Below are 21,850 nucleotides of genomic sequence, written 5' to 3'. Positions count from 1 at the left end.
CAAAATATATAATAATGTAACCAATAACTACATAAATAATATAACCAAAGACCACCAAATTGCTTAAATGAGACTCAGTTTCTGAGATGTTATAAAGAGAAAATTTAAATCTTATTTACATACAAAATTAGATACACAACTTATTAACATACTTTTAAAAATAAAACAACCCAACCACTATTCCGAAAAACCTTTCTTATACTATTAAAGTGATAGGGGAATCAAGAGTTGGAAAATTTTAGTTTAAGGTAAACAGTTATAAGCCTCATAAATAATGCATATGTTAAAGCTATTATTTCAGAAACTACACATAAGGCCCATCCTGGCTCCTGGGAAAGACAGCCAACTTCTTGGGAACAAGTAGAGGCATCTAGGCCTTTGTGTTCCAGGGAGAGACAGATGACTACCTGCCCTTGGGAACAGCTAACTGCCCAGGACAAGAATGCTGCGGTTTCTTTCACCTAATTTTCCCTGAGTTTCAAAACCCCTCACCATACCTTGTTTATTCTCTGTTATAAAAGGCTGATTTGTAAAGAAAATGTGAAGAGGTTTGTTAGGGTGCAAACCTGCCATCTTCTCAGATTGCCAGCCATCTGAATAAAGTGCCCATTAAGATGGAATCCCTGTTTCTGCTTAATGGGTTTGGCTTGTTGACAGGCAGAACAAACGCTGGTGTCTTTTCTGGTTTTAGAAGGACTTTGATAACTTCAAGGTTTCATAGAAAAAGTTTTTATTGTTAAAATTACAAATAGTTTTTCTTTTGAACTTACAGAAGTTTCTAATATTAAGTCTAAAGTTTGTAAAGAACAGTTTTCCGATATTATTGAATTCTTTGCTTTCCTTGGTTATAAAGCAAAGAATTCAATCTTCAGGCAATACTTAACTATAAAGAATCCATTCCCACCCCACCCCAAGAACTACATTCTCACAGTTCAGACACTAGCTTTCAGAAGTGAGCTCTTCACACAACTGCTTTCGAAGAAAAAGTTGCTACCAGACTCCTACACTCACTTGCTTTGCTCATTTAAAATCAGATTTTGTAGGGATTCAGTGGCAAACTATTACTATTATTTGGATATCTTTGTCCAAACATGTACTGATGTCACACAAAAAAATAAATAGCTGCTAATATCTGAAGCCAAATATCAATGTAGACACTAAGATTTTATTTACATGACAATTGTTGGTTAGCCAATTCAACTAAAATGTTCCCTATTGATTAATGCCATTACTCCACTTTTTGTAAATGTTCAAATTTCACATGTAACATTTCACAGTAAGAACCTAGACTTGGGCAGTAAGTTCTAAAGCCTATAATCAGTACAGACTGATGTGAGAAATGATCATCCCAATAAAAAAAAGTCTCAAATGTGTACTTTCTTCTCCTTTCTGGACCAAAATCAGTCCAAAAACATTTTAGGGTACATATACTGTATAGAAAGATTCCCTCATACAAATTAGCCCCTAGAAATACAGAATGAGGATGATTTTTAAAATCATTAATCTTTAGAAGAATGAAGTTTGAGAACTGGTCATTAATCTCTGAGAACTCCTTCATTTGCAACGTGTTGCTGACAACACCCTGTCTTTTGGTCAAATAAAGGGAAGCAATCTCTTCACAAGAAAGTAGCCGAATAACCCACTTTCTGGTCCTGTCTTGTCAAGGACCTCTTGGATCTCTGCAATGCTTTTTGCATTATAATGGTAAGACTATATATCCCATGATGCCAGACTTATTTCAAGACGAGAAAACTCTAAGGACCGCAGACTAGTCCTTGTATTTCATACGTGTTGCCTCATTGTGCTATATAGTCCCGGAATGTGAACTCAGAGTCAGGGTGTTCCACACTCTGCCTTTGCTGTGTGACCTCAGGACAAATAACTTCTCTGGGCCTTATTATCCTCATCCATTTGATGAAGTTAATTGTCATAGAACTATTGCAAAGTTTAAGTAAAATAATGCATATATATATATATATATATATATATATATATATAAATGATGCAGTTGTTGGAAGCATGGGAAGTCCTCAATAAATGCTAATCAAATGAATCATTGAGAATAGGGACAGTTTGTTTTGGGCATGACTTATCAAGCTACCTGTCAAATATATGTAATGTATATGGTTTATATATATAATTTCTTTATATATTTTTATTTACTACCTAGTATAGGTTTAGCAAATAAAAGTTGTAAAACTGGATGTATATTTGCAATTTGTGTTTTGTGGAGAGAAGTCTAGAATAAATGGAAGAAAGGAAGAAAGAAAGAGAAATGGGAAAACGGGAAGGAATGAAGGAACGGATGCGCAGAATAACGAGGAAAGGAATTTTTTAAAGACTATACAGAAGAAATTGCAGGCCTGAGACAGAACCAAGGATCAGAAAAAATAGGGCTCAGGCCGGTTAGACTAGGGCGGGGCAGGGCGGGGCAGGGCTCTGAGGCGGGCTCCAGAAGTGGTAGCCACACCCCCGTGGGCGGGATGTGGGGCTGGACTTCCTGTCTCCGCTACTCCTTTGGGCGGAACCGAGCTGCGGCTTCTTCCTGCAGTCTGCGAGCCTGCTTTGGATAGATCGAGGTGAGACCGGTGTTCCTGCGATCCCGCGTCAGTCCCTGCGGCCTAGGCGGTGGGCGGTCTTGCGGGCGGGTGGCTCGGAGCCGAGCTGGAGGCGGCGCCTGGGGCCTGCGGTGTTGTTCTGAGTCACCGCGACGAGCCACCCCAGGATCTGTAGCCAGGATGTGTAGCTGTTTCGCCCTCGAGACCTCACTGCACCCTTGTCGTAGCTTCTGTAGGACGAACCCCCTTTTTCATTTCACAGATTTCGAGGGAACTCAGGGACTGGATGCAGTCACCTAGGCACTGTGTGGAGCCCTTTGATCCGTAGTCGCACTTTGGGGACACACAAGTGACAGTGAGGGAGGTGCCTGACTCTCACCGCCAGGCATGCTGGGATCAGGACAAAAGTAGTTGGAAATGCTTCAGGCCTTTGGGAAAGGGACAGTGGATCAAATGTGGCCCCTTCCATCAAGAAATGGGGGTGGGAAGGCTAAGGCAAGCACTTACGTGGCCGAAATGTAAGGAGGGTGTCGCTGAGTATCAGAATCTGAGCAAGGAATATTCTTCAGACTTCGGACTCAATTTCCCTGCTCAAGGTGACTGAAATTATATATGCAGGCTACACCCCTCCTCTGGGCTCAGGATCTCTTATGTCCAGCTGCCTAATGGACACGTCCATTTGGCTTCATGAAGGCCCCTGGTACTCCAGTAATTAAACTTGCTCACCGCACTTCCTACCAAAACCTCAGACTTCTTTCCGCCGTTCCTTGTTGTGGTAGATGTCACCTTTATATGTTCAGTTGCATGGGAAATCTGGCCTTAAGCTCTTCCTGTACGTCATACCCCCAATCAAGTCTGTTACTGAGTGCTCCCAACTTTAACTTCTGAGGCAAATACCTCCTGATGCAAATACCCCATCCCCACCCCAATCCCTACAGGTGGTGTCCTCTGCACTGCTCGGTTGTAAGCCTAAATTCTCAAACTGATCTGCCCTCTCTCTGCCTCCCCTCCACCCTCCAGTCCATGCTCAGTGCGCACCAGGAAGGTTCCTCCAGGCACTCACAACCAAGTCTTATCTCCCAGACTGGAGCAGAATGATCCCTGCTTTCCCTGGCAGCCTTTCCCTCCTGTTTCCCTTGATCTCTTAGTTGTCTCACTGAGGCCTTTCAGTCCCACTTCACTTCCAGGTGTGCTGCAGTTGTGTTAGTTAATGCCTGTGCATTTGTCCTTCAGATCTTGGTCTAGTCCAATCCTCAGGGAAACCTTATCTGAGATCCTAGAGCTGGCCAGAGCTCCCTGTTACATACTTCCTAGCGTACCCCTCCTTAGCCTTTGTCACATCAGTGATTTTGCATGTACTTTGATTGTTTTGATCAACATCTGAGTCCCCACTAGAGAGTCAGTATCAACTGTGATGTAGTGCATAGCATACAATATTTAGCAAATAGTTTTGGATGATAAAAAATACTTCTGGGGAGAATCTCTAGAAGAAAGGGCATATTTGCAGCTGACAGGAAGACTGCTGGTTTGGTCATTGTCAGTGCTGTTAGGTGGGGAGAGTAGTGGCTGGAGCAAAGCTTTCTTCTGTTAAGCCTACAGGAGAGAAATGGGAGTAAATAAGAATGAAAACAACGAAAAAAGAGTTTGGAAGCAGCTTTTGAACTGCCCTAAGGAGTTACTTATGTAACTCAAAAAGTGGCTTCCTTTGTAAAGTTTTAAAATATTTATTTCAGGAAGCAAAAGCAGCTAGCAGGAGCAGGTCAGTGTGTCTGCCATTTGCCTTTTCCTATCTTGTGAGCAGCTGGGACATGGACTCCTGACAAGTCAAAGTGAAGCTCTGTCAGCTATTTTCAGTTATAAAGGAGACATAATTTGGGTAGCTTTATAAATGATGCCACATTTCTGAGCCTGAGCTTCACTGTCTTAGGTATAGGGTTTAGAGTGTGGTCCTGCCAGTAGTGAATTATTTTAGTCTTCTCTTCAACAGTCAGTGGAAAGCTGGTCAGCTCAGAACACCAAAATGTTTTGTTTTTTTTTCCTCTCTGAAACTCAGGGAAAGAAGTCTCATTTTTGCTTTATTATTATTATTATTATTATTATTATTATTTTAGTCCTGAAATTTTCTTTCCAGAAATGCCGAGTGCCTCCTCCTTCTGGTATAAAAAGGTACACTTCTGATAAAATTTGGACTTCATTCCTCTCATCTCCTCTGGCCAGGATCACTAGTGAAATTAATGTCATCTGTTTGAAGTGTCATTTCTGTATTTGGCTTATAAAGACATATTATCCTGTATGCAGTTGGTTTGAGAAATCCCCCCAGCAAACCTGTACCAAAGGAAAAAATCAGTCTCTGAGCTCAACTGTGCCGCTGCTTCTCAAAAAGAAACAAAACTGGCAGAAGGGGGCAGTAAATATTCCTTCTGTGTCTTCTGGGCCTTCATTGCCTTCAGCTCAAAATACTCTACATGCCCAAGTGACACATTTAGGGGAGACTTGTTCTGAAGCACTTTAGGTGTCCCTGTCCTTGAAAATATTTCAGGGTCCTTTCTTTGTCATTCCCCAAGCCAATGTTGTTGTTTTAAATGTGATATGATTTGGGCACTTTGGGAGACACTTCATAGAGTATTTTTTTGTTATGAAAAATGTTTATACAATAGGAGTGATTTAGGTAGAAATGTTTTTTACTGGATCTACCAGTGAATCTTGAAAAAAAATTGGACTCTAGAATCAGGAAAGGGGTGAGAATCCCAAATGAAAGTATTTTGCTAATTGAGATTTTTTTGTGAACTAACTTTTCTGTGATTAAGACCTTTAGAGATTTGTCACTGTTGTGTTCTGATATGTGTTAAATCTGCCTCGAAGATGGCTGATCCCTGGCAGGAATGCATGGAATATGCAGTAACTCTGGCAAGGCAAGCTGGAGAGGTAAGAACTACTATCTGGGCACCCACTGCGGCAGTTGTGGGCAGCCTGTGGCTGCTGAGGTAAATAAAACATACCCGTGTTGATTTTCATTTTACTAAACACTGTAAATGGAGTGAATACTCCAATTTTATGCCATTAACTTTTGTTATGACAGTTGTGAATCTAAAATGGGATATAAGATTCTATGCTTTTATACATACAACATCATAACCATTAAAGGCTCACTTTATAAAACTTGTGCTAAGAAATTTAAAAAATTTTAAGAATATTGTTTAAGACAGACTGAATGTTTTACACCATTTGTCTAGCTCACTTTTTAGTTTGATTTAAAATTACTTATGCTTTTTCTAATTCACCAAAAAACTCTTTTAGGTGGTTCGTGAAGCTCTAAAAAATGAAGTGAACGTTATGATTAAAAGTTCTCCAGCTGACTTGGTAACTGTGACTGACCAAAAAGTTGAAAAAATGCTTATCTCTTTCATAAAGGAAAAGTACCCAACACACAGGTATTTCTTATTTCAATATCAAATGATAAAAAGGAAACCTGGTTAGAGTCAATATATGAGACAGAAATTTTGATTCTAGAGACAAAATTGACTTGAGTTGACTTAACCTGAAAAGGAATATCTTTGGAGGTTGTGGGGTGGCTCTGAAGCCCTGAGAGCGGAGGTTGAGCAGGAACCAGGGAGGAAGGTCTTGGACCTAGACACTCTACAGAAGCCATGGCTGCACGGATCACTGGTCAGCACACTCTTGATTCTGATGCCTTGTTAGCTCACAATTACAGATCCTGGCTAGGAGCACTGCTTGCTGAACTCAGGTTATTTCCCTAAGCCCAAACAGTCGGGGAGCAGCCAAGAGGGGATATTGAGCATCTCTCATAGGAGGAAGAGTGTTTGGATGGTGGGAAGCAGATGTGACAAATGTCTGCCATAGGCATGGTTTAGAAGTTCAGTTTTATTCTCTATATTGCAAACTTTTTTATATGGTAACTTTAGGGAATTTGAAAGAAAACTGCTAAAGTCAGGTCTCTCTCACAGGCACAGGTAGAGCAGAAGTATTGTCATTACTTTAAAGCTTCAGCATTGTCATTCTCTACTCCTTCCTGGTCATTTTAAAGCTCTAGCAAAAATAGCCATGGCTGGTATGGCTCAGTAGATTGAGCACCAGACTGCAAACCAAAGAGTCGCTGGTTCAATTCCCAGTCAGGGGACATGTGTGGGTTGTGGGCCAGGTCCCCCAGTAGGGAGCACTTGAGAGACAACTACACATTGATGTTTCTCACCCTTTCTCCCTCCTTTCCCCTCTCTAAAAGTAAATTAAAAAAGAAAGCTCTAGCTAAATAAATATACTTCCTTTCAATAAACAGGTGTTTGGCTAAGAGATGATGATCATAATAATGATTGTTAGGACAGTTCATTATTGAATAAAGGAAAAATATAAAAATAAAAGTAGAAAAGGAAAGAAAACTTTGAAATCAGACACCATTTCCAGAATTCACCTAAGGTTTATTACATAGTGTGTTTTAGGAAACCAAGTAGATACAGTAATTTGGTGGGCTCTTTGCCTTGTTGACTTTTTTGATGTTCTCTGTTTGAGTTATCTATTGCTGCGTAGCCAATTAGCCTAAACCTAGCAGCTCTAGAAAAACAAACGTTTATTATCTCAGTGTTTTATAGGGTCAGGAATATGAGAGTAGCTTAGCCACAAGGTCTCATGAAGTTACAGGCAAATTGTGGTCTGGGCTGCAGCCATCTCACACGTGCCTGGGGCTGAAGGATCTGTTCCCTTAGGTGATTGTTGGTGCATTCACTTGCCTCTGGGTGGTCTGCTGACAGCTTCCCTCAGTTCCTCACCTTGTGGGCCTCTCCTCAGAGCAGCTCAGAACAGGGTGGCCAATGTCCCCCAGGATGTGAATGGGAAAGGGAGTGGGGAAAGAGTAGAGAAGATGAACCACAGTTCCAGTTTGTGAATGAGTTTGTGCTTGAAATTGTGAATGAGGCTTCAGGGTTGCACACTGGCACTTCCGCTTTGTTCTGGTGCTTAGAAATGAGTCACAAAGTTCAAGTTCACACTCAAGGCCAAGAGCATTAAGCCCTACCTCTGGAAGAGAAGAGGATAAGAGAACTGGGGGCATATATTTATTTATTCACTTATTTGAAGATTTTATTATTTTCAGAAAGGGAAAGGGAGGGAGAGACAGAAACATCAATGTGCGGTTGCCTCTTGTGCGCCCCCGCTGGGCACCCACCCACAACACAGGCATGTGCCCTGACCTATGACCTTTTGGTTCACAGTCTGGCACTCAGTCCATTGAGCCAGACTAGCCAGGGCTAGGGGCATATTTTAAAACCACCACATTCCCTATTAAGTTCTTATCTACCACCAGCGCTCTGTTCACGCATTTGTGCACTTGTGTCTACGCATCGTATGGTAGGGTTTTCAGTTCTACTTTTCCCATGACTTTGCTCTGGAGAAGGTAAAGCCTTCCCACACTCATCATTCGGAATGAAAAAGGAACAACAACAGAAAAGTGGGGTGTGTAGACTTTTATTATGTTTTCTGGTAGACTCTGCAGCTAAGGAAATGTTAAGCTTGAAACTCATTGAAAGTGGTGTAAAGAGTCACTCTTTCTTTTAGTTTCATTGGTGAGGAATCTGTGGCCGCTGGGGAGAAAAGTGTCTTAACGAACAACCCTACATGGATCATTGACCCTATTGATGGAACAACTAACTTTGTACATAGGTATGTTTAAAAATTTTTAATGTTGTAATTACTGTGTATATATGAACTGAATTGACCTTTTGAGTGCTCCATTCACGAACATACTTTAAACAATGTGTAATTTATAGAGTAAAAGGTGTTATGAGAATTTTCATCTGATGTGGTGATGGAATATTGCTCTTGTGGCTTGTGAGGTGCAGTGCCTGTTCATCTTTCTTTTTGCACTGTGGGAGCCAGGTAAAAATATAAGCAAGCACCATTGCTGCTTTGAGATCAGTTATAGAGTTCATGGGATTGATACTAGAGGTTCATTCCAGGAGAAAAAGCTTAAAAGGATCTTGAGTTTTAATAGCAAGACTTAGGCTTGGAATCTTGGTGCTTGTCTATAGGCTTTGTGACCTAGGGCAAGTTTCTTAATCTTTCTAAGCCTCAGTTGTTTTTTTTAGTTATCTATAAAATGACCATATTCATGGTACCTGACTAGTAGAAATTGTGGGGACTCAGTGAAGTAGTGCATTTCTATAAGGACACAGTACAGTGCTGGCACACAGCAAGTGTCTAGAAGAGAGCCTGTTGAAACTGCCAGTGAGGTTTAAAATGCCAGCCTCATTTGGTGGGCTTACACAGATGTTATATTTGAAATTGACATGTAGCTGTACATATCTTTAGTAATACAGAATTGATAAAGTCTCTAAAGCGAGGATCTAGACTCTGTATGTGAGGGATGTAAATGTGGAAGGATGCTCATGGGATATTATAACAGAGAAAGGATTATAATGTAATATGTATAGTATGTTAAAATGAAAACTAAATATTTCTAAATATTTTATTTTTAGTAGTTATATTTAACGTACTTTGTCTATTTTCTCTATCTTGATTGTCTTCTGAGTCAGAAATTACAACCTATGTCCTCAAACTGTCATGTAGCCGTGGCAATACCAGTGGCTAACAGTTTACCTTTCAGATGTAAAGCTCCAAGTTGTGTGTTTGAGTTGAGAAAAGTAACAATTTATTCTGTATAATTCATGCCTAAGTTTATAGGTCCATGCTGGGGGAGAAATGACCAAAGAAAGAGACTTTTTAACCAATTAAAAATCTCTTTTAAAATGTTTTATTTTTTGAAAACAGATTTTTTTTACATTGTTACTATATTTGTGGTATTTGACACTCAAAAAATATAAAATGGTGTGCAGTATGAAGGGGCCTCTCACTTCTGTCCCATTTTTCAGGACCCATTTCTGAAGGTGAAAACTGTTTCAGGTTTCTTGTAACACCTCTTAGAGAGGCTTCCTGCAGGCAGAAGTTTCCCATGTGTGATCTGCCTGTACGGCTCCCCCACCTCCACCATTTACACAGAGGGCTGTACCTACTGTTCTGGGGGAGGAGAGATGAGACTTTACATGAAAATTTTGTAAGCAATCATATTATGGAAAAAACATGTTTGTTGAAAATAAGTCCTATCCTGGTAATTTGTATGTTTTTTTTTAAAGATTTCCTTTTGTTGCTGTTTCAATCGGCTTTGTTGTCAATAAAAAGGTATGCTGTTTAAATTTATGGTTGGTAAAATGCCTTGCTGTCGTTTTCTGAGAAAAAGTAAATATATCTCCATAATAGTTTTGATTTGTCTCTATATTCAATTTATACAGCTGCATTATTCTGAAAAAAGCTATAGCAGTATTAAAATTATGATGATACTTTCTCCAGTGAAGAAAGTTAATGTTTTGTTGAGAAGCAGGAGTTATAAGGGAGAAATACACAGAAATAACTGAACTATACTCTGTATGTAATCACTGTTATATATGTGAGAGAGTCTGGTGCATGACCACCATAGGTCATTAATGGCAGAGGTGAGGTTTGAGCTAGGAATGCTCTAGCAGTTGTCAGTGAAAGGCTAGGAAGAAGTGGTAGGGGCCAGGGCACACGTGGAAGATGCTGAGTGTTCTGTAGCCCAAATACTTGCTGTACGTAAATGCAATAGAACAAAGTTTGTAACTATTGCATTCCCTTGCTATTTGGCTACTTGATTGATCAGACAATGAATGATGTTTACAATCATCTTACATACTTTTCTCTAAGGAGTTTGTAATGTATTTGATCAGTGTGTACATAAGAGAGTAAAGAAGTCCTCTGAAAATGAAAGCATTATTAGTGCAAATGAAATTAGCTGTGGGTTATGGTGATCAGTGAGAATGTGCAAAGGAGCTAAGTGAGTGTTTAGAATATACTCAGTCTGGACTCTGTGTGTGGTCCCTGCCATTGAGCTCCCAATTAGTGCAAAAGTGAGATGTTTGAACACATATGGTCATATGTGGTAGACTAGGAAAAACAAACCAGAGAGCACGAAGAGATTGGAACCAGTTTGCCATGAGTAGTTAGGGGGAGATTTTCCTAAAGAAGGGTCATATTAATCCCATTGTGTGTGTTGGGTTTGACAAATAAAGAAGAAAAGGAACGCATTTCAATCACAAAGAACAGCTTGGAGAAGAGCTTGATGGACAGACGTGTATGGGAATGGTGAAATGGTTGTCAGGAGTGAAGTCCTCAGTGGCAGGAACAGGGCAATGAGAGAAGTTGGTGTGGTCCTGGTTGTGAGATTGTGGTCTATCTACACCACAACATTGAGATTTTGTTTGTAGGCAGTGGAAACCAGGTAGAGGTTTTTAAGTGCAGAGTCACAGGTATTTCCAGCCTTGTCACAATTATATTGGAGGGGCCAGTGATTCTGAACTGAGATGCTGCAGTGAGAATTGCTGAGGAAATGCCAGAATCAGGAAATATTTTCAAGATAAAATTTGAAGGAGGAGAATGGAGGAGTGAGGTGTGACCAGGAGTAACCTCTTTGGTTGGGGTTTTTACAAGGTGAGGTTCTTACTTGTGATGATGGAGTTGATGAGCTACACTTCCAGGTGGTAGCTGATTTGTGGGCTAGAAAGAACCAACCTAGAGGACTACATATAGAGACTTAAAGGGCAGTGGAAAAATAAAAAATCCTGAGATGCACAACTTTTAAAAGTTAAGCAGATAAGAAGGTCCTAAAACAACTGACAAGATAGGTTAGTGAGTGAGGTAGGGGGACAGAGGGTCCTGTCAGGGACACAGAACTACTGGATTAATAAATGTGGAAGAAGCCTTGGTGATGGTGGCAGTCTCCAGTTCTTCAGAGAAGGTACTTGGCCCATAAGACTTCATTGGTGATCACTGGCAATCTTTCAGAAGCCAAATTGTAGTGGAACAAAGGAGAATGGGAGATGCAAAGTGTGGACTACTCTTTGGCGGTGAAGGGAAAAGAAATAGCATTTTGAAGATTTTGTAAGGTAGGGAGAGTCTGCTGAGAAGGTACCAGAATCGATATTGCAGAGAGGAGGTATCAGTAGAATGCGGCTTTTCCAAGAAGTATGAGAGGGTAGGAATCATATTCATGAGGAAGGATTCACCCTGGAAAATAGGAAAGCTCTGTCCTCATCCAAGTGAGAGAGAGGAGGTCAAGGTGGGTGCTCCTAAACTTATAAATGGATGAGAGTCAGGTATTCAAGTCTAATGACTTCTTTTCTCTGATTAATCTAGAAATTAGTGTTTTAAGTATCCCACTGTGTAGCCATTTGAAAACATTATTTGTCAGTATACCAGATTTTCTTGTTACTTTCTTAGAATTAGTATTGATTTTACAATGAAAATACCCAAGTTTGGTAAAGGAAAGTGGTTTTCCATCTGCAGATAGAATTTGGAGTTGTCTACAGTTGTGTGGAGGACAAGATGTACACAGGCAGGAGGGGAAAAGGTGCCTTCTGCAATGGTCAGAAACTACAGGTTTCACAGCAGGAAGGTAGGTTTATTCTCCCATTTTTGGGTGTGATTGATATTATATACCCATATTTTGTTGTTTTTGAATGTTAACTTATGGGATTTTCCAAGTGTTAGCTGATTCATAAATTGTGTTTATTTTCTCTTTGCTTTTTTTCCCTGCTGGAGTTCGAAGGTGGTAGTGTTAGACTGGAAGCTGGTGGAATTGAGTGAACCACCCTTGGGGCATCAGTGCCAAGGGTTGAGGACAGGGAGTTCCTGCTTATTATTTCTGTCACTGCATCCTGAATTCTTTGTAGAATCCCTCTGATTTGATGCCATCGAAACTACTTATTAGATAGTAAATCAGGGAAAAATGTGTTAAATTTGGGAAAATTAAAAATAATGCTTGTACGAGCTTGATGATGGACATTTTAAGTATTCTTTCTGTGTGATAGCTGATTAAGGTTTTGAGTCATCATCTTTCTTCCATAATCCATGCCCACCCAACATTTTTCAGTTTCTACATTAGACCCTTTTAAACAGAGCTGGTATTTAAAGATACTTGCAAAATAATCTAAATTCAGAATCCTCCTACACTATCATATTTTTTTCTCCTTAAACAATTTGAGAGCAGATTTTTATTTCCTTTTTTTTAAAGATTTTATTTATTTATTTTTAGAGAAGGAAGGGAGGGAGAACGAGAGAGAGAGAAACATCAATGTGCGGTTGCTGGGGGTCATGGCCTGCAACCCAGGCATGTACCCTGACTGGGAATTGAACCTGCGACACTTTGGTTCACAGCCTGTGCTCAATCCACTGAGCTATGCCAGCCAGGGCTTATTTCCTTTTTTAAAAAAATATTTTATTTATTCATTTTAGAGTGGGGGAGGGAATGCAAAAGGGAGGAAGAGAAACATTGACGGGTTGCTTTTCACATGCCATTGGGGGCCTGGCCCACAATCCAGGTACATGCTCTGACTAGGAATCGAACCAGTGGCCTTTCAGTCTGCAGGATGATACCCAATCCATTGAACTGCACTGGTCAGGGCACATTCCCTTTTCATTGAACCCTAAGACCCCAAAGATTGGAGTATCCATCCTGATTTTCAATATATTAACATGTGAAAAAATATGCATCTCATCTCAGAATTGAAGGGCTGTGTCCTACAAACAACTTTCCCCTTTTTATAATTATTCTTTTGCTTTCCATAATATTTAATAAAATGGTATGATGATTAGAAATTCAGCCATGATAGCCATGTTCAGAACAAGCTGTGAACATACTCCCCAGCTGGTGGAGGGTGGTGTGTAGGGTCTGCTAGCCTGTGACCAAGTGTTGAGCTGTCATGAATTCAGACAGTCTCAAAGAGGGAATGGAAAGCTTTGATAATCTGTGAAATTAGTAAACAGAGGGCAGATAAGATAGCTTCCATTTCTAACTTGTTTTATTTCAAATTTATATGTAAATTATTTATTGAATTTAATTCCTAAATTCCATGTTTTAAATATTTAAGGTATTTGCTAATTTCCCACTGAAGGTATTCTGTATGCAGGCAAATTAGTTATGTTCTGCATATATTGGGGATGTTGTAAAAAGTTAGACTCTTTTATAAAATTACACTGAGAAATAATAAATGTGTCCAGTATTTTAATATTTAAAGACTTAGAAGTAAATAAATTTGATACAATGAGGAAGAGAGGTAAGATTGTCCTGTTTATTCTGAATTACAAGTGTCAATTTCTTCTTTCTTTTTTATTTTTACCAGAATTCTTATCATTAAACTCTAGTGATTATTGGAAACATTTTCTTTTAGATATTACCAAGTCACTCTTGGTCACAGAGTTGGGCTCTTGCAGAACACCAGAGACTGTAAGAACTGTTCTTTCTAACATGGAAAAGCTTCTTTGCATCCCTATTCATGGGTAAGCTCTGTTCATTCCCCTCAAGAGTTCCAGATAATTTAATACATTGAGGAATAATTTTCTTTTAGAAGTGAAAGTTTTTATTAATTGACATGGGAGCAGTACTATAATTCTAATTTTCTAATGTAATTTCAAAATAATTTCAAATTTAACAAAATTTACAGAAATAAAATAATATAAAAAATAGTATATCCTGTGCCCATTTTACCTATTAATAATGTTTTACCCTATTTGTTTGTACTTTTACTATTCCCGCTGTGTGTGTGTGTGTGTGTGTGTGTGTGTACATGCATACCTTTTACCTCCCTGAACTAACTTAGGGTAAATTACTTACGCTATAGTTCTTAATCCCTAAGTACTTTAGCTTGTTACTTGTTAAGAGCAGGGATATTCTCTTCCACATGCACAGTGCACTACTGAGTTTATAAACTTGTTCTCTAATCTACCATCCAAGTTCATTTTGGTCAATTGATTTAATAATGTCCTTTGTAGCATTTTCCAAAAAGCTTGGATCTCCAAGGCAAGATCCATGCTCCAGCCATTTAGCTATCCTATCTCTTAGCCACCTTACTTTGTATGTTTTTTTTTAAGATTTCATTTATTTACTTTTAGAAAGTGGGAAGGGAAGGAGAAAGAGGGGGAGAAAAACATCAATGTGCAAAACATTGATTGGTTGCCTCTCACACACCCCAAATGGGGGGCCTGGCCCGCAACCCAGGCCTGTGCCCTTGACTGAGAATTGAACTAGCAACCTTTCGGCTTGTGGGAAAATGCCCAGCCTACTGAGCCACACCAGTCAGGGCACTTTGAATATTGTTTTTGAGAAATCTGATGCCAATCTAATTTTTTTGGCTTTTAAATTATTCATGCTTTAATGGAACCTCTTAGAATTTGTTTTTCTTTCAATCTTTGATGTCTGGTTGTTTTACAAGTATATATTTTGGAATTGCTCATTCTCAGATAGTTTCTCCTTCAACATGTAGATTCATGTCTTTTTTTTTTCAAGTTTTCTTAAATTATAGTTTTAAATATTAGTTCAAGCTGTTTTCATTTTCTGCTTCAGAGACACCAGTAGGCAAGTTCATTCTCTTCTGTGTCTTCCATTTTAGCCATTTTCTCTCTGACTCTTTTGACTTGTTTTTTTTTCTCTTTTCCTCATGGGCCTTTATTAAGTTTTTACTTGTACCAGTTCTCATTAGGACCTGTCTTGAAATGTAGTCTTCATTTCTGATGTCATTTTTTCTTTTGTGCCCACTTTCTTTGCTGAGTTCAATAATCTCATTTTATTTCTTCCTGTTTTTCCCCCCTCTCTTTCTGTTTAGTTTTTGTATTTCTGATTTAACATACCCTCCTCCCCACCCATATTCACACCTATTTGTTTGGGGATATTTAATTGAGATTGGGTTGATTTCAGTTTCAGTTTTCTTCAATTTTATTGTTTGATTTTCAGGGGAGACTTTATCAGCCAAAAAACCCAAAGCATTTATTAACAATGTCCAGGGTTCGTAGATGTTTTATGTAGATTTGGCTTCCTGTTTTACATTTCTGTTTATTATGTGATCAAGTTCCTGGTTTCAGATTTTCTCATTCTGTCCATTCTTCCCTGATGTACATTTTCTTTTATGAATATCTGTTGGCATGTCTTGTTTTTCTTTTTCATTTCTGCAAGGTTCTTAATTTCTCTCTCTTAATTCTTACTTTTTCTTCACTTCTTTGTTTTCCAGCAGGTACCACCTCTTTTACCGAGGTATAATTGATATATAGCATTATGTTAGTCTCAGGGTACCATGTAATGATTCGATATTTGTATATATTGCAAAATAATCACCCAAATAAGTCTAGGTAACATCCATCATTACACATAGTTACAAAATACTTTTCTTGTGATAAGAACTTTTTAAGATTTACTCAACTTTTAAGTATGCAGCATAATAATGTTAACTATAGTCGCCATGCTGTATATCACATCCCCAGGATTTATTTATTTTATAACTGGAAATTTGTACCTTTGACTTCCTTCACAATTTCACCCTATCCTCCACCCCTGCCTCTGGCAACAACCTATCCATTCTCTGTTTCTGTGAGCTTGGTGAGGTTTTTTGGTTTCCCGTATACACACATAGGGGGAATAGCTCTCCACTCTGACCTGGTTCTCCTGGAGAGGCATAGCATCCCTGCGCTGCCACATCAGTCGCTGTGTTTCCCAGCCTCTTTGTTGCTATAGCCAGGCCGTGAAGTATGAGATATTGGTCTGTGTCCACTCTCCCACTTTCTCTTTCATAGGTTGGTTTGTGCATTCCCTCTGCATCTGCTGCTCCCTTCTGCTGTCCCCAGCTCTCTGTACCCACAGGCTGGCAGTGCTTTGTTAGAATCCTCTTCCTTGTTTTCCCTCTATCAGAAGTGGTTTGAGAATTAGTGTTTTCTGATTCCTAGACTCACTGAAGGAATGGGTCTTATGGGTTTATTTGTCCTCTTTGATTTCTTTAAATTATAATTTTTATTTTTTGTCCTCACTCAAGGACATGCTTATTGGTTTTAGAGAGAGGGAAAGGGAGGGAGATAAGGAGGGAGAGAAACATAGACGTGAGAGAGAAACATCGATTGGTTGCCTTTTATGTACCCCTGCCCAGAGAAACACACAACCTAGGTATGTGCCTTGATTGGAAATTGAACCCATGACCTTTCAGTTTACCAGATGATGCTCTAAGCAACTAAGCCACCTGGTCAGGGTTTTATTTATTTTTATTTGGGGGAAGGTAGTAAAGCTTTTAACATTATAGTGACACTATTATTCTCCAGACTCAGAGTTGTTCTATGTTTGCTTGAAACTTTTGCAATCAAAGAAATTAAAAACCAGTAGTAAACACTTATATATATATTTATCCTTAAATTTTCAAGAAAGCTAGAGGTTGGAGGTCATTAACTTTAATATAGTTAATGGCTACATTAAATAGCATTTCTCTGACATTTACTATAGTTGTTTGAAAAATAATAATAATAAAGCTGTTGAATAACTGCAGATTTTTGTGATTTTAATTTACTATCAGTTGTTTTTTTTTAAAAAATATCACCACCGAGTTATAAGACTCTTTGATCTGATTAAAAAACATCTAATAATCCAGCCTTATTTGTAGGTCAGTTGACCAAAGTTCAGGGAGGTAAAGTGCCCAGAAATACACAGCTGGATGGAGATATGGCTGGGATCTGGCTTCTGGGCCATTTCTTTTTTCCAATATTAAGTTTTCTCTGAGGAGTCAGTACAATCAGTGTATAGTGTGGCCTCTAGTTCTAGGCTTTGAAACTGTGATCTATGCAGTAAGGAGAAAAGTGAAAGAGTGGCTGTCAGGTAGCTATGGAACCTCCCCAAAAGAGGTCCAGAAGAAGGTTCCAGGAGCCTGAGCCAGGGTGCCAACTGAAGCAGGACTTAGCGGTGGGTGATGGAACACTTATGCTGAGCATGAAAGAGCTGCCAGTGCTTCATACCTTTAACCTTTCATTGTTCCATTGCCAGAAATAAAACGGAAACAGTGGCCTTTTATTTCTGGGATTTTCTCAAAATTATAACCAGGAAAGTATTACCAAGGGGAAGTACAGATGTACTGATTTCTTTCTATGAACGTCCACATTCAGCTCATTCTCCAGTTTTTCAATGTAAACTGAGAAGCATTAATTATAACAAAAAAAATCAAGAGAGTCATTATTTTTTAATGAATGCCTTAAAATAAGTGGAAACAGTCTAATAGTTTCCTAGTTAGGAAAGGACATTTATAAGGCAAAGTAGATCATTATTGGTCCATTTCCTTTAAGTTTTGGGGACTTGGCTTAGGTGAAATGTACTGTGTCTGTTTTCTTATGTAATGTTTTCTGGTATCATGGTTTAGGGAATAATTTTCACCAGAACCATAGTTTCCTGTCTACTGAGGCCCTTTTATTGGGTTGGCCAAAACATTTGTTTTTTTCCATGCATTGGCTCTAGTAGTGCTTAGTTGTCTGTAACATTATTCAAAGCAATTTTGTTAGATTGTACTATGACAGCTGTCATATCAGCCTGCATTTAAAAAAAAATCAAAATTGGTGAATTTTGTGTAGCCATTTTGATACTGAAGATGGAAGAAGATATACAACATTTTCAACATACTATGCTTTATTATTTCAAGAAAGGTAAAAACACAACTGAAACACAAAAAAGGATTTGTGCAGTGTATGGAGAAGGTGCTATGACTGATGGAATGTGTCAAAAGTGGTTTGCAAAGTTTCATGCTGGAGATTTCTAGCTAGACGGTGTTCCACGATTGGGTAGAGACCAGTTGAAGTTGATAGCAGTCAAATTGAGACATTAATTGAGAACAATCAATGTCATACCATGCAGGAGCTAGCCAACATACTAAAAATATCCAGTTCAATACATTTATTGGTGAAAATGAATATATGTCTTTTATTTTACTGAAAAAAACATTCAGGCTTTTCGGTCAACCCAGTATATGTTAGGCACTCTGCTAGGTGCTTTACATAATTTATAATCACTACAACAGTGAACCAAGGCAGATAATATCCCCATTTTGATGACAAAAAGCTATAATTTGAAGAATAAAGTTTTTTTCCCCAATTACAGTTTTTAAGCAGCTGAGCAGGGAGCAAACTCAAACCTTGGTGATACAAAAGTAGTACCTTTTACTGAGTTTTGACAAATGTGATTATACGCACACATGCATGCTGAGATAGTAGAATTTAGGTTTTTTTTTCAGCTTTTCCTTCCTGAAAATATCATTGTCTTAATTTTTATCTTATAAAATCACTTTGTGAGAATTAATTTTGTAATATAGTGTACCATGATTATTAGATTTTATGTATTTTCATTTTATTTTAAAATTAGATATGACCTTTTTTTATGTGCATCCTCTAGATGGGTTCAGATTATCTCGGTCAGCACTTAAAATGAACTGACATTAAGAAGGAATACTTATTTGAAAGAATTCTTTTCTCCAATCTTGTTTTTAAATGCTATTTTTTAGGATCCGAGGCGTCGGAACGGCAGCTGTCAATATGTGTCTTGTGGCCAGTGGAGCTGCCGACGCATATTACGAAATGGGTATTCACTGCTGGGACATGGCGGGAGCTGGCATCATTGTCACCGAAGCTGGTGGGGTACTGATGGATGTGACAGGTAGCGTGATGTGGTAGTGAAGCATTTCTTCTCTCTTCTGTTGGACTTTCCTCCACATGTAGCTCTTGTCTTTCAATGTTTGAATATGTGTTATACTCTTAAAGACAAAACAAGACGTGATTTTCTGCAAAATAAAAATAAACATTATAGGGTACAGACAAAGGTAAGATGCTAAGGGCAGTGTGGGATTCCTAATGACAAATAATTAAGCCTTTTCAAATGTGAGTAGCAGGAGCTCTGAACGGGCTGTAGAAAAAGTCTAGAAGGTCCGTGAACCTAAAGATTGTGTCAAGAACTCTGAGTGGTGACCATGTGATAGCTGATGACCGACCTCTGCTCTGTCACTTTCTGCCTCAGGCGTACAGAGGCTAAATGCTTCAAACTGGTGGTGCCATTTTTAAAAGTCAGGAGAACCTGGGTTAAAAATTCACCAGTGTCTGGAAAAGGGTGACAGAGAACTCAGGAATTGGGAGGAGAGAGGTATGAAAACACACTGCCCAGATTTCCTGTCTACAGATTCCCAAACATTATGGAGGTCATCAGAGTAATAAAAATGCACAAAGAGAAAACAGAAAAATGGCATTTTTCAGACTGGTATGATTGAGACTCACCCCTAACTGGTTTTTTAAAAAAGATGCCTAGAATGTTGCCAAAGCTTAAAAATTATGGTTATGTGAAAGAGTAGCTTTTTGAAAGGATAACTGACATGTTATGGTTGACCATAGTGTCTATTGGCTGTTTGAATTCTATAGGAATAGTTTTAATACAGAATGTAACTATTGTCCATATTTGGTTGATTTCAGGTGGACCGTTTGACTTGATGTCACGGAGAATAATTGCTGCAAGCAGTAAAACTTTAGCAGAGAGAATAGCCAGAGAAATTCAGGTAGTGCCTTTTCAAAGAGACGATGAAGATTGATTCTAACACCCTCACATGCTCAGCCATGGTTGCTGCCTCTCCCCAGATTTGCTACCACACTGATGGTGTCACAAAATTTATGACATCATTTCAGTCCTATAATGTGATTGGTTTAAATTGTTGTTGATGTCCAGATTTAAACTAAATTGCTACTTGTTCCATATTTTACTAGAACTAGATATGAAAGAATAGGTGAAATGTTTGTTTCATTGTTTTAAAATTCTGTATGTAAGAATGTACTTTGGGAAAAACACACCGGCAGGTGATGAGATGGATATCGCATCCACTGTAGTCAATGAGCAATTTAGAGTTTCTGAGTCTGTGAGCTTCTGAAATTTTGACTTGCTGTTTATTGTACATGAACATTCAGGGCTCATTCTTAATTAAACATTCTGGAATTTTTTTTCAGACTTACTCAAACTTTCTGGAAAGTCATCTTTCTGGGAAACAAATTCTCTTTAGATTCAGAAGACTTATTTCATTGAAGTTTTTAAAAGTATGATGAGTACTTCCTTGACCTGGGTTTCTTTCTTCTCAGAGAACTTTGTTTTATGTATCAGTGAACAGATAGCACTGAGCACAGTACCTGCCAGATGGTCAGCATTGAAACCATGGGTATTTTGAAGGTAGCAATTCCAAGTTACAACAGATACGTGAAGTAAAGAGCTCACTATTCTGTATTTTTACTTCAGGTTTTGAAGTAAATGTTATTTAGACATCCTTTTTGTATTTCACATTACCATTTCTTTTTAACATTTGATTCCATACCATTTCATTACCATACTGCCAGGTGGCATTCATTGGGCATTTCTACAGTGAGTGTGTTTTGCAGGACACTGCGCTTCAGTGTTTATGTGGATTCCTTTACAGTCACTCTGTTCAGTGATTGGTTGAGCACAGGAAACCTAGAACTTGACAGATACATGAAAGTGATAATACTGAACTGTTTGTTTCTTCTCAAACTCCTTGTTTTATATCTTTGTCATCAGTTTCTATTCAGCCTCTAAATATTCATCACTAGTCTTTGGCTTATCAAACTCAAAAGGAGAATTTTTCTGGTTTGTAGATACCTCTAAAGATTAATTTATTGTCCTTGGCATGTGAACAGATTATTAGGTTTTGTTGTTGGCTTATGTGAGCCTTGTATTTGAGGAAATGTAAGTGCTTCTATAAAGTTTTTAAGGAAGGGGTTATCTTACTGTTGTGTACTTCTAATACATGAAATGTATATGATATTAAGATTTCAGTATTACAGTTATGCATTTGTATCATTGGTCATGTGTACTAAAACATCTCATACTGTATTCTGAGACAGGTTGTTTTTGTGATTAAATATATTTTAGTTAAGACAATCATGAACATTTTAAATAAAAAGTATAATTGAAATTTTCATTAAGATTTATAGTTTAAATTACTTTTTTGTTTATTCTTTTTATTAACTTATAAAACATTTTCTTTGATAAAAAGTGTCATTAAACATTTAGCAATTATTGAGCACAATACCAGGTATTATGCTAAGCACTTGACACCTGTGATCATATTTAATTCCCACAGTATCCCCTGGAGAGGTTATTATCCTCATTTTATGAGGCACATAGATGTTATTTAATTAGCCCACTTTCCCTGCTCAAGGTAACAAATAACAGTGAAATTCCCATAGAGAGAGACAGCTGGAATCCATGGTCTTAACCCACCACACAGTGGTCCTCACCTTGGCTGCATAGGAGAACCACCTGAGACTTTTGAACATCCATTGACTGTGTCCTACCTTAAGGCATCTAATTTCTGCAGTCTGCAGTGTGGCCTGGCCATCTGTACTTTTTATAAGGCGTTCCAGGTGATTCTGTGGGTAGC

General features: G+C 38.5%; 1 protein-coding gene across 2 annotated transcripts; it reads left to right on the top strand.

Annotated features, from left to right (window-relative positions):
• The first annotated feature begins 2,487 nt into the window (after positions 1-2,487).
• IMPA1 (inositol monophosphatase 1) lies at positions 2,488-21,170 on the top strand. Of its 2 annotated transcripts, none has more exons than XM_028518647.2 (9): positions 2,488-2,579; positions 5,421-5,483; positions 5,856-5,989; positions 8,124-8,228; positions 9,698-9,743; positions 11,922-12,030; positions 13,805-13,913; positions 18,926-19,077; positions 19,881-21,170. In XM_028518647.2, exons 2-9 carry the CDS (start codon positions 5,421-5,423, stop codon positions 19,994-19,996), a joined length of 834 nt encoding a protein of 277 aa, XP_028374448.1. In that variant the 5' UTR covers positions 2,488-2,579; the 3' UTR covers positions 19,997-21,170. The 2 variants fall into 2 exon arrangements, with proteins under 2 accessions (XP_028374448.1, XP_035886954.1); XM_036031061.1 differs by lacking the exon at positions 2,488-2,579 and adding an exon at positions 2,736-2,922 and having other exon boundaries at positions 19,881-20,232.
• The last annotated feature ends 680 nt before the right edge of the window (positions 21,171-21,850 follow it).

The sequence above is a fragment of the Phyllostomus discolor genome, chromosome 7 (genome assembly GCF_004126475.2).
Source record: "Phyllostomus discolor isolate MPI-MPIP mPhyDis1 chromosome 7, mPhyDis1.pri.v3, whole genome shotgun sequence".
In the NCBI taxonomy this organism is placed as follows: domain Eukaryota; kingdom Metazoa; phylum Chordata; class Mammalia; order Chiroptera; family Phyllostomidae; genus Phyllostomus; species Phyllostomus discolor.
Note: the sequence above shows the minus strand (reverse complement) of the source record. Positions and strands in the feature narration are given on the sequence as shown.

Coding starts and splice junctions, on each gene's coding strand:
- IMPA1 (XM_028518647.2), top strand. CDS start 5,421: ATGGCTGATCCCTGGCAGGAATGCATGGAATATGCAGTAACTCTGGCA. Junction 5,990..8,123: donor GAAAAGTACCCAACACACAG/GTATTTCTTATT, acceptor TCTTTCTTTTAG/TTTCATTGGTGAGGAATCTG. Junction 9,744..11,921: donor GCTTTGTTGTCAATAAAAAG/GTATGCTGTTTA, acceptor TTCCATCTGCAG/ATAGAATTTGGAGTTGTCTA.